This window comes from Anabrus simplex, chromosome 5, assembly GCF_040414725.1.
Source record: "Anabrus simplex isolate iqAnaSimp1 chromosome 5, ASM4041472v1, whole genome shotgun sequence".
Lineage (NCBI taxonomy): Eukaryota > Metazoa > Arthropoda > Insecta > Orthoptera > Tettigoniidae > Anabrus > Anabrus simplex.
Genome location: NC_090269.1, coordinates 320701819 through 320715514, shown reverse-complemented (window position 1 = coordinate 320715514; position 13696 = coordinate 320701819). Strand labels below are relative to the sequence as shown.

The 13696-nt window shown below is 37.3% G+C and overlaps 1 protein-coding gene across 2 annotated transcripts in view; it reads right to left on the bottom strand.

Moving 5' to 3' along the window:
• The window catches only part of LOC136874044 (1-phosphatidylinositol 4,5-bisphosphate phosphodiesterase epsilon-1), a 374213-nt gene that overhangs the window by 47912 nt on the left and 312605 nt on the right, over positions 1 to 13696 (bottom strand). For both annotated transcript variants that reach the window (XM_067147543.2, XM_067147544.2), the window contains 2 exons: positions 5809 to 6077; positions 195 to 320 (listed from right to left, as the gene is read on the bottom strand). In XM_067147543.2, coding sequence (XP_067003644.2) covers positions 195 to 320; positions 5809 to 6077 — 395 coding nt within the window. The remainder of the gene's footprint in view (positions 1 to 194; positions 321 to 5808; positions 6078 to 13696) is intronic.

The following is a 13696-nucleotide window of genomic DNA, read 5'->3' as shown; positions in this document are numbered from 1 at the left end:
TTACCTGAGGCTGTGTGGAAAATTGTTTCAGTTCTTCAAAATAATCTAAAATCCATGGCAGAGCTGGGCATTAAAACCAGGCCAAACAAGTGCGAATCGGCTATGCTAACCTCAACACCAAGACTTAGGAGTCTTCATAACAATTAGTCTCTTACTCTGATTAATGTATACAGATAAAGAAGTTTGTCTTTTACCTGAATGATCTGAAAAGTGCAACAAAATCAATGAAGTCAAGCTGTGTTTCATGAGTGATGGATCCAGCTCTGAAGTGACGCATCTGCCAAACCTGTTCTGGGCCACTTGGAACTTTTCCTCTTTCTCTGCAAGAAAACAAAGTGTCAGCGATATTAAAGAGCTGAAAATTAAATATATAATTTATAGCAGTTCCATGTTTGGTAATGCACAATGATAACAAATTTGAGGTGAGGATGATATCCCACTAAACCAGCTGTAGATGACAATATGTATTCTGTCATATCAAGTTACATACTATAAATTAAGGCCACAGCTGCTTTCTTCCAACTCCTGGGCCTTTCCTATCCCATTGTCACCATAAAACCTACCTATGTCAGTGCAACGTAAAGCAAATTGTAAAAAACATACAAAAACTACTTTAAAGTGCACATAACCTGCCATCTATTCAATTATAGGCAATAATGAATTATTTCATTTCAATTTTATACTGCATACATTATGAGACATACAAAAAATGCTTTAAAGTGCACATAACCTTCCATCTATTCAATTACAGGCAATAATGAATTATTTCATTTCAATTAAATACTGCATACATTATGAGACATACAAAAATTGCTTTAAAGTGCACATAACCTGCCATCTATTCAATTACAGGCAATAATGAATTATTTCATTTCAATTTTATACTGCATACATTATGAGACATACAAAAATTGCTTTAAAGTGCACATCACCTGCCATCTATTCAATCACAGGCAATAATAAATTATTTCAAATCAGAACCTGCTAACTTATTTACTGGACGAGTTGGCCATGTGGTTCGAGAGGTGCAGCTATGAGCTTAAATCCGGGAGATAGTGGGTTCAAGCCCCACTGTCGGCAGCCCTGAAGATGGTTTTCCATGGTTTCCCATTTTCACACCAGGCAAATGCTGGGGCTGTACCTTAATTAGGGCCACAGCTGGTTTTTTCCAATTCCTAGGCCTTTCTTATCCCATCATCGCCGTAAGACCTATCTGTGTCGGTGCAACGTAAAGCAAATTGTAAAACAAAAAGAACAGAATTTTTTTGATTTGATGATGATGATGATGATGATGATGATGATGATGATGATGATGATGATGATGATATGCCTTTGCTGGGGATATGTATTGTTTACAGTGCACTATGTCCTCTGGTATGGGCTAGAATAAATTTGGTACTTTCAGTGACCTGTTTCAGTCTCATCCTTGGCTTTGATAATATGAAAGTGACCGAGGTATGTGTGATTGCCAGTAATACCATTCCTTATGCAGCCATGCCCTATTATGAATGGTTTGAAAGTGTCACTCATAGGGTCGGATGATGGATGCATTTCAGTGGGCTTGGCAGACTGATATGTAAAAGCAACTTCTGGCTTGGTGAGGAAAGCAACGGGAAACTACCTCACTCCTCATTTCCCTAGTATGCCTCTTCAGTGACACCAAGGCTATCTATGACAGCTTTTGGTGGAACTGTGGAGGATCAAACCAGCCTTCGGGCTGAATGCCCAACATACATGATGATGATGATGATGATGATGATGATGATGATATCTTATATTACCTGAAATACTCTCAGGAAGACTCATTTGTTTTAGCAGAGTTTCCACTAGAAGCCTACAACCAAAATCTACTATATTTCCTAAAAGCTAAACTGTTACTCTTTTATTTACAGTTCCATAAATGATTAAATGAATATTAAGAATTAGAAAATCACAGAATTCCTCAATTCCTATTACTGAAGGATAATTAATAATGCACCAAGCATTTTGTATACCACTCATACTTCTCAGACAGCACTGACTATCGCATATCACCTAAGATGACTGGCAACTCAAGAATTGCTACAGTGATAGCAAAGAATAACGTATACCTTCATTCCTGATGAGTTTTAGATATTTTGCATCATATTTAAATTTCCTGAAGTTGATTTTCAAAACTTCTAAATGAAATGAAAATCCACAATGTATCCAGTCATCTGACCGGGTCAGGAATGGAATGAATGAAGCCCCCATCTAGCAGCGAGGATGGGAATTGTGCCGGCTGCCGAAGCCTGTCGCACTCCTCTGGGGCAATGATTAATGAACGATTAATGAAATGAAATGATTGTTGCTGGAATGAAAGATGACAGGAAAAACCAGAGTACCCAGAGAAACACCTGTCCCGCCTCCGCTTTGTCCAGCAAAAATCTCACATGGATTGACCGGAATTTGAACCACGGAATCCAGTGGTGAGTGGCCAGCGTGCTACCACCTGAGCCACAGAGGCATTTGTTCAAAATCTCTAAGTAATTACAATAAAATATTGTGAACTTCACCTTTTTGACCTAGACATTCATCTCACCAGTACTCTACAAAATAGACATATGGCAACTCTAGTTTTGGACGAGGTGAATGAGCATCCCTTCAACCTTCATAAACTAACACACCTTTAAAATGGTCAGAAAGCCAAAAGAACAAAAAGTTTGAACTTAGATGGAGGAGATTGGCTTTGTTGACCACAAACAGGGGTGACACTGAAGAGGTTGATTTATCACTAATTTAGGTTGTTCTAAGCGATGGAAATGGAAATACCTGTGTCCAAACATTAATTCAGGTTACTGGTGCCTTACAAATAAATCCATTATATTACAATTTGTTTTTCAAAAGAAGTTTACCATTAGCAATCCCAAATAAGCATACCTTCTACCTGTCCTGCATACTTCTTTCCTTCTCCTATACTGCCGTACACAACACATCATACTGAGCACAACAATTAGAAGTCAGTGACCGGGATAGAATGATTATAAGCCTTCCTGTAGTCATTCCCCACATCATAATGTTCCTGCAGGCAAGCCACACTCCAGTGTGGGCAGCCCAACTAGGTAATATGGGACACACACTCTGAGTTTCATTTAATTAAGGTTCATCATGTGTGTTCCTTCCTCTCTACTTTAGACAATTAGCATGAGACATCCTACACAAGTAAATAAGTAAACAGCTTTCTTTTGTGTTTTCAAGTTCAAGAGGAAATCATGGATCTCAAGGAATGGACAATATTATGGTATTTTGTTCTGCTACTACATTATAGTCAAGTAACTCCCTCTGTGGATCTGTCGTTAGAGTTCTGGCCTCCATATTCCATGATCACAGGTTCAAACCTGGCAGAGGTAGTGGTACTTTTGAAGAACAGAAAAAGGTCCATTCTATGTAGTAAGATCTCTGGTGAAGTGATGAAATCAATTCAAATTCTGCCATAAATGCCCAACAGAGATCCATTTCTCTGGCATCTTGCAGAGTAACACTGGAAGGCAAATTGATCAGCAGGCAGCATAGTTGGTGTCAGATCAAAACGCATCTATGTGGCAGCCGAGGCTGTATGACCCTTGTTGTTGTTGTTGTTGTTGCTGTTGTTGCTGTTGCTGCTGTTGTTGTTGTTGTTAAGCAGTGATGGTGATTATTGTTTTAAGGCAACTAGGCAACCATCTCCTTACAACTAGGTGACCTTATCACTAAACTCTTACAAAGCTAACCAGGAATCAGATCCCTAACAATTCAAGTATTTTCAAAATAAACCTTTGTTGGAATTTTGAATCCTTATAAATCCTCACCATCCTTCCATATTTTCATTCAGCTCTCTCTTATATTATATGTGCCTGAAGTTGCTACAAATCAAATGTAGACAATACGTTTATAATAAAAGAACTATGGGAATTACCAAGGAGTAACAGATTAGACCATTATTTAAGGAACTGAGAATACTCCAAGTACCAAGCACTTTTATCATGTGATGCATTCTACATGTGAAACAAGATACTGATCATATCCAAAAGAATCAAGAAAAGTTACAATTAGAAGTTGGGAACAAGAAATAAAGAAACAATATTTATTTTCTGTTAACATATAGAATTGTTTTTCTTTTTATGGCACATGACACAGACAGATCTTATGGCAACGGTGGGATAGGAAGTGACCATGGCCTTAATTAAGGTGCAGTCCCATCAGTTGCCTGGTGTGAATATGGCAAACTGCAGAAAATATTCAGGACTGCCAATAGTGGAGTTTGAACCCACTATCTCTTGAATACAAACTGACATCTACGTGATCACATATCGCTTAGACACTTGCTTGGTAACATATGATAAGTTTCCATGAAAGGTTAGAGATCCAATCTCATCAGTCCATTCACTACAGTTAACCAGTTGTGTTCATATTCTCTGTCTGTATAATTATGTCCTTTGTTTGTAGTTTTCTACACCTGTATAAGCACTTTTATGTTTTTATCTCTTCCCTTCTCATATGTTTATCACAAATTCTTCTTATCCCCTACATCTGTCTGTCTGTCTGTCTGTCTGTCTGTCTGTCTGTCTGTCTGTCTGTCTGTCTGTCTGTCTGTCTGTCTGTCTGTCTGTCTGTCTGTCTGTCTGTCTGTCTGTCTGTCTGTCTGTCTGTCTGTCTGTCTATCTGTCTGTCTGTCCAGAGTTGCTCCCTAAAAGAGTAGGCTATGGTTTCATTCAACAGGATGGGATGTCTACAGAGTGATGAGTGTTCAGCTATTTCTGGTTTCAAGAGCTACTGGAGACTTGTGCATCTCATTGTCTGTCCATCTTCGCTCCCACCCCCACCAAAAAGAAATTACGTGTAGATAAACTGTGCTCAACAAAGAACCTTTCTTTGACTTTGGTGGCTGAAGCTAATGCTGTTATTTGCGTTGCTTCAGGCTGTAGTGCCACATCCTGGGTTGGTGAGTGGCCAACGTTTCACCATCATTCCAGTAGACTTCGTTAAGGCTAACTGGCAGTGGAGAGAGATGCAGGAGTATTTATTCTCAGCAGTCAGATTGTTCAGTGAAAAAGCTGCCCTCTGGGGTAATCCAGGGTTCTTCTTGTCCTTTTATAGACAGTTCTCAGACATTACAAATCTGTAAACCCTCATCTCTACTGAAATTATTTCAGTGTTTTTGAATATCTATGGCTTCTCTGATTTTCTGTGGTGACTGTGACTGTTTGGTTCACAGTTTGGTTTCATTCAACAGGATGGGATGTCTACAGAGTGATGTGTGTTTAGCTACAGATGATTTTAAGAGCTGCTGGAGATGTGTATCTCATGTTCTATCCATCTAGTTAACAATACTTTTATAATAAATGAACTATGGGAATTATCAAGGATATCTGTTTATTCCCTCCTATCAGAGCTGGAGGTCATCCTTAACTGGTTGGATGAGATTGTGTACCTTCAAACCAGAGATGTATGTAGTGTGAACATTGTGTTCGGTTATCTTGTCTCTGACATCCTTTATGTATGGTAAAAAGGTTTTGATTTTCTGTCTTCCATAATGTGTAAGAAGTGTTCAGGAACAACAACCCAAAGCACCATGGGTAACAGCATGAGAACCCATTTGTGTGAAGTCAAAAGAATATAAAAATTCACATTTTCCCTGTTCTCCTCCTCCTATTCCTTACTTTTCCCATGCTGGCCTGTCTTAGTATTAGTATTATTACTATTAGTTTTTGTGTACCGGTACATTCCTATGATTGGTCCTAACTTTCTATATTTGAAGTATGCCACAATTATGCTTTCTCAACATTCTTCTAGTTCTCTATAATCACTCACCTGTGCAGGCCACTAGAGCTGAGATGATGAGTGGGGCTACATGAAGACAACTTGTCCAGGTTGTCACTCGATCCTTGGGGACTGTTACCCACAAGTCCTTGTCGCACCTCCATATCACTAGATATTGACCGTGACCGTGGAGTTGCCATAAGGATGCTAGGAGCAGGTACAGAACTAGGGCTGGGTCCTCCTGAAGATCCAGTTGGTCGGCGCAAGTACCCGCTACCAGGATCAACAGCAGTCTCATGAGGTTGCTTGAGGCCCAGGTCCTAAGACATTAGTCCATTAATAAAACTGCTACATAGACATTTTGTTTATATGAAGATTCTTTCTATTTATTGCAATTAAGTGTTTCTTTCAGATACCAAATCATTTGATCCTTTTATGACTTGAAATTACCAGGTAAAACTACATGAACATTTCTAGATAAAGTGTTCCATAAGAATTATTTCATACAACTAAATTTTATCTTAATATATTTTTAACATTATAATATTATCTTTAACACTCAAATAATGATTGTTGATAGTGACCATATTAGCTTAGTGTTAGCAGTCTCATCTGTGTTATTGGCTAGCTGCTACTCGTACTGTTGTGTATATAATTTATGCACAAATATAAAGTAAAAAGCAGGTTTTCTTTAATACTGATTAAACTTGCAACAATCAAAGCTAAACTATGAACAAGTAATGGGTCAAATTTTAATCCACCATGGCTGAATTGTCTAAGTAACTGTGTGTCTGTGTAACCCGGAAATCACAATATAAGAAGCGGGCAAATAAATATCTTATGATTTTGTTTCATACAGTTCATGGCAGTATACAGAACATAATTTATTCAGTCATTAAGTATATTATAGTAGGTATTGTCAAAAAATATAACACAATGAATACACATACTCAGAACAATATATAACACTAGCCAACATGATTTTGCGGTAAAATAGAAAATATGTAATTCTTATGAAAATCACTGCCCTGATTCTGAAAATGATGCTATTTTTTTCCTATCACATCTAGTTTTGATGCAATTTGGTGTTTTAGTATCTGCATGAATTCGTAAGATGTAATGTTGAGAGATTTTCTCGTGCAACTTTTTTTAGAATACAATTATGTGATGTGATTTTATTTGATTTGTTATTGTTTGCATTTTATTATAGATTTACTGCATCTAAACTTTCATTTTGTAGTTGGGGGTTTCCTGGTAAATTCATAACAAACTCCCCCAGATACGCAATAGACCGCAAAGTATGTAGGATTGAAGATAAGACAGTTAAGAGTTTGTCTTTCATCTTAGACCACTTGAATGAACAGACATGTTAAAAGCTCCAGCCCTTATGCAATGTTTATGATGGACTGATAAAGCAGTTTCCTTTCAAAGATAACAGTCCGAAAGTATTATACTCAAGAAGATGAACTTGTATTTTGTACGGATGTTTCAAATCTTCTACGTCAATTGGGAGAGAAAGAGTATGATCCTAGTAACTGGTGTGTTTTTGTTGACTCTTCCAAAATAAGTTTAAAGGCTGTTTTGCTTCATAATACAAATGTTCTGGCATCCATCCACTTGCACACTCCACAAAAATGTCTGATACATACGAGACCTTAAAGTTGGTGCTTGAAAAAATTAAATATCATGAGCATGGGTGGCAAATTTGCGGTGATTTGAAGATCATTGGATTGTTACTGGGACAACAAAAAGGCTATACAAAATTTCCCTATTTCCTATGCGAATGGGATAGCAGGGCATGGGATAAACATTGAGATACAGTGAAATGGCCAGAAAGAAAACAACTACAACCAAGATCCAAAAATGTCTTGAATGTAAGTCTTATTGACCATGAAAGAATTCTACTTCCACCCTTGCACATCAAATTAGAATTGATGAAACTGTATGTCAAGGCATTAGATAAAAGTAGCCTATGCTTCCAATATTTATCCACTAAATTTTTCTCATTATCAGATGCAAAAATCAAAGAAGGCATATTTGATGGACCACAGATTCGTAAACTGATGAAGGATAAAATTTTCACAGACACAATGACCAAAATTGAGAAAGAGGCATGGAACGCATTCAAAGATGTAGTGACTAAATTCCTTGGCAACATTAAGGACCCTCAATACAAAGAAATTGTAAGGAAAATGTTGGTAAAGTTTAAGGAACTCAGTTGTAATATGAGCCTTAAGCTTCATTTCTTAGCTTCGCAACTGGATTATTTCCCTCCAAATTTAGGAGCTGTCCGTGAAGAACAAGGTGAAAGGTTTCACCAGGATCTCAAAGATGCAGAACAACGCTATCAGGGACGTTGGGATGTGAATATGATGGCCGATTACTGTTGGTCGATTGCATGAGATGACCCTTCTAGAGATCATTCAAGAACTTAAAAAACCCGGAAATTCCACGGAAAATGGGAAAAGATGGAGGTGTGAATCTAACCTGCACATAATGTAAATAACAAAACTATGTATGTTTAACCATGTAATTTTTATTCAAGGTACGGTTATATTAATTTAAAAGCAACTGTACAGCCAAAACTAAATAGGTGCATTATGCTTCAGTTTCACGAATTTCAATATACATTAAAAATATAATACAAACCATCTACTTGCTTACAAAGCAGTATTTATGTGTATTCAATGCATGCAAAATATGATTATGTTTTGCAAGCTGAAATTTACATTAATACATCAAACTTAATCAATACTAAGTGTGAACAATTTTACATAAGGACAAAATAATATTTTGTAAAATTGCAACTAAACCAGACGTGAAACGCCAAAACTAATTTTTTTCTCGAATCCTGCGTTAAGAAGGTTTTTTTTGCAGGCTAGTGTAATTTCAATACTGCTACCAATATGTAACAAACTCATTGATTTTTAAGTACTCCTGCACTGAGCGAAAAGGATGTGTGATTAACTAATTTTTAGCTTGCATCTGAATGTAATGAATGGTAGTTCTCTTTGACCTGATGGCAGTTTATTAGCTGAAAAATGAAATAGTTTAAACCAGTCTTTTGTAGCCTACAACAAGATATGGTTCATTGATTTGTTGAAGTGACCTAGGTGTATTTGGAATCCTCATATCTTTTCATGATTTTATTAGTTTCTCCATATTCCATACCTTAAGAAGTGCATTATAAAATATGTGTTCATGACAGCCATGACTAACAGTTTACTAAAAAGTGGCTTTCAGTGGGCAATTAGGATTCTGTTATGTGTAATGCCTCTGTCAAGATAAGTAAAACTTCAGAAACTTGACTAAAATTTTTCCGGTGTAGAATTCCATACAGTATTGAAGAATACTGTGAAAGAATGCACCACAGATATTTAAAATGGTACATTTATTGGGAACTTCATGTCTAACAGCCTGTAGGAGATTCAATTAATGGATTAACCTCAATCAAAGTAAAGAAATATTCTTGGTACTGACCTAGTAAAATAGTTTGTTCAATACTTATTGCATAATTAAGGATCACAGCTTCAGTTGGCAATATAATGCAAGTGATAACAAAGCAGGTAATGAAGCATGGTAGCTTCAATTATTTGGAAGAGATGATAATGTTATTTTAAGGACCAAAGTACACAAGACTCAACGACCCACAGGCTCATTTCTAACAAACAATAATTGTATAAAATTTGCCACGTTATAGAGTTCAGTAATCTAGTGTCAGGTATAAACCAAGAATATTATAAACAGTTTTAAAATGATGTTTACTGAAAGCTACTCAATTATTTCTATTAAAAAACTGATATTTCATTTTTACATTATGAAAATGATCATTTTGATTGATTAATAAACATTTTCATGTGATATAGACTACTGGTTGAAGAGCCTCCATGGCTCAGGCGGCAGCGCGCTGACCTCTCACCCCTGAGTTCTGTGGTTCAAATCCTGGTCACTCCATGTGAGATTTGTGCTGGACAAAGCAGAGGTGGGACAGGTTTTTCTCTGGGCACTCCAGTTTTCCCTGTCATATTTCATTCCAGCAACACACTCCAATATCATTTCATTTCATCTGTCATTCATTAATCATAGCCCCAGAGGAGTGCGACAGGCTTCAGCAGCCGGCACAATTCCTCTCCTCACCGCTAGATGGGGGCTTCTTTCATCCCATTCCTGATCCGGTTGAATGACTGGAAACAGGCTGTGGATTTTCATTTTCAATTTCAGAGACTACTGGTTCATTTTCCATCCGCCTTTAGGTTTGTTTTGTTTGTTTCTTTGTTTAAGTATCATGTGAAAACAGCAGGGCATACTTTAATGAAACTCAGCATGTACGGTATTTAACAACTGGGTTACCTTAAATGCTGGGCTAATTGGCATAATAATATTTAAAGGCAGAAGGGGTTGAAATGGTTTCTTACACATACAGTATTTTGGAAATAGTCAGTTTTACTTAGAAATGTTTCAGACAAACCTTACTTTAAGTTTAATTTTGAACATCCCAGTCAAGACACTTTTTTTTTTATAGAGCCAACATCAATAGCAACCTTTGCGGACATGTACTATATATATTGTTAAGTAGTAGTGGGGATAGTGGTAGTTGTGGTCATGATTGTCTTTGTATGATGCATGACCAAGTTGACTATCAAAATGGGAAGAAACACATGAAGGATCGAACACTAGATGAATGATGAGGAAAGAGATCATAAAGGAGGATGAAGTGGGGCACTTCATGCCTTGCATATTTTAATATTACTGAGCCAGAAGAAAACAAAATGGGATAGCCTACAATGTCCAAAGCCCCAAAAACTGATCATCAATAACATGACAGAGACTGACTATTGTTAGTTGAGGTGTACTCTGTCTCTTTTGTGGACACTCATCTCGACTAGACAATATTACAGCTACAATTTTACAAAAGCTAACCTGTCATCAACAGGTACAATAGGTAGTTGTCATGACAAATATTAATTTTAAATGTTCAAGGACCAAATGCTTGTACCTACGAAAATAAGGAAATTCTTAATTATTAGAATAAAAATATGATTAAAATGGGAGGTATTGCTCACTTTATTGAAAATATAGAAATGTAAGAAATAAAGAATTATATCAATTAATTGTATTTTTAATTATAATTTCATCAATGAAAGATTTCAGCTACTGGTCACTGTTAATTCATTGCATCTCTTTATAACCAGGTGTTCAGAATCTAGCACCATGCACGCTTTGCTGGGCCCAGCCTCTGCCACCTGGTGGGGAGCCTCATCAAGGCAGTAAACTCCTGACGCTGAATGTATACCCATACGGCAGCTTCTGATCCTAAAACTTGGCCCATGCTAGTGATAATGAAGGTTGTCAATTGACCCGTCCTGGTGATAATGAGGGTTGTCAGTCGGTTTCTTTCCTCTGGACACAAGGGGTGCATGTCATTTAAAAGGCAAGTGAGTGCTGTCAAGAGCAGGGTTGTCTTATTTTGCGTCAATTACTTAAACACGTCAGCAAACGTCAATATAAAAACCCAATCATAAACCACAGCACAAGTCAATATCGCAGAATATTTTGTTTCGTGCATAACGCGTGCAGTGGTCACAGGTGTTAAGAAGGAAGGAAGGAAGGAAGAAAGAAAGAAAGAAAGAAAGAAGGAATTGGCAAATAAACTCGACAAAGGACTTTCAAATAACTGTAAATGATCACCATTAGCTATTTTAAATGCAAATAACAGGTCTCCCTAATTACTATGCTTGAATTCATATCAAAGTCAACCTATTAAAATATTACTTTTATGCAGCTAATATCAGTGTCTCACTTTCAGTAAAGAAAGGAAGAGTAAAATCAGGACTGGGTACATGATAATGATGATGATGATGATGATGATGATGATGATGATTTCAGAATGAGTAATCAGAGATTGACCAAAAGAATTCTGAACCTTGCCCTATCTATGAAAGTAAAAAACAATTGTCTGTTCGAAGTTGGAAAAGATATTCAGGAAATAGGCAACACAGATGACATTGTGTTAGACAGATCTAAGTTCAGAAAATTAGTCAACAATCACTGCTTTAAACATCATCCAAGCACTACCAGCAACAAAACCTCCCCAGAAGATCACAAGAAAAGCCACGGCTAGAAGCTGAAGAGATTTTGGGAGAAGAAAACGCAATGACATCAGCTAAATAAGTTCAATCACGCTCCTTAGTTGGGCATAACGAAATAATAAAAATAATAACAACAACAACAACAACAACAACTCTTGCCTACGTTGTTCTTCGTAACGTATTCATATGCATTACATACCAGCCATTGACTTTGCTTACTTAAAGTTTTAGTCTGCTTTGTTTTATTCGCAGAACTACTCCCACTTGGTTGAGTATCACTCACGAGCACCAAACCAGCACTATTTGGTCGAGTATCAGTACTACTGATGGCTGGTCAAGGATTGTTTCTGTGCACTGGCAGATTTAATTCAGGAACTCATGGTGTGTTAATTTCCAGGTTTCATTCCCATGGCCTCCACATCATTGGCAATACCCTTCACAAACATTAATTAACAAAGCAAATATTACAAGGCTTTCAAACAGCGTTTATCCATTTTGCACTAATCGTGCACTATACCCTCCCTTTTGCATCGTGCAATGGAACTTCATGAACTGTGTGAAGATATTCACTGCCCTACTGATGACTATTTTCACCATTTGCATAACCACTCAGATGAAACCAAGCTTCAGCACTCATAGAAAGAAGTATGAGATCCATAGCTCCATCATATAGAGACTGTAAAATCAACCTGCAAAATGTTGAGCACACATCCAGGTCAGTAGTATGATTTAATTTATGAACTGCAGATATTTTGTGCAGGTGACACTTGACCATTTTAAGGATTTTACAGGTAGAACCTATAGAAACGCCGACCTTCTTGGGAGAATCACCAGATTGATTTTTTTCAGACTCTATTCCATTCTCGCTCAGATACCTTGAAGCCATTCCTTCGTGAGAGTTCATCCTTTCAGAAACAGAGCCTGTTTCTTTCTATTTCTTACACAACTGCTTTATAGTACATTTTGATGGCCAAGGAGTCTCCAGGTAAGGATAGTAACATTTATGTAAACATTCTTCATATGACTTCTTCTTTAAATGATATGTCTCAACGAGAGATATCTGCTGCTCTCTAGTGTTTTGCATCACTGCTATCACACGTCTGACAAGTTTGTATAACCTCACACAATTGTAACCAACAGATGGTGTGTTACAGCTTGACATTTAGACTGCCCTCCTTGTTGGTCAACTGCTAGATGCCAGGTCTGACAGAGCATGCGTGGAGCTTAGTTTTGAATGTCCTGTATAAACAATACCACACATTTTTTTTACAATTTTGTTTTACATCCCACCGACACAGATAGGTCATATGGCGATGATGGGATAGGAAAGGCTTCGAAGTGAGGAGGAAGCAGCCATGGCCTTAAATAAAATACAGCCCCAGCATCTGCCTGGTGTGGAAATGGAAAACCACGGAAAACCATCTTCAGGGCTGCCAACAGTGGGGCTCAAAAGCACTATCTCCCAGGAGCAAGCTCACAGCTGCATGCTCCTAACTGCACAGCCAACTCGCCCGGTATACCACACATTGTTTAGAGATGATTTAAGATTATGATCATTATTAAGAAAAAACAACACTCTAATACAGTCAATCACATTTGTTTAGCTTATACGTCATAAAACAATATAACACATAAGTATTGGAAAGGAACAAACAAGTGCCTTATCATTAAGATCCTTTTCTCCTTTTGTGTTTGTCCTGTATTCCTAATCTTTTGCTACCTCTATTGATCTTTTTCTTAGTTTTCTCCCCTTTTCCTATACTTATCTGACATTCTTTTTATCCTATACTTCCCACATGAAGACTGAAGATCTGTCAAGGCGCCTCAATGAGCATTTATGCCTGCCCTCC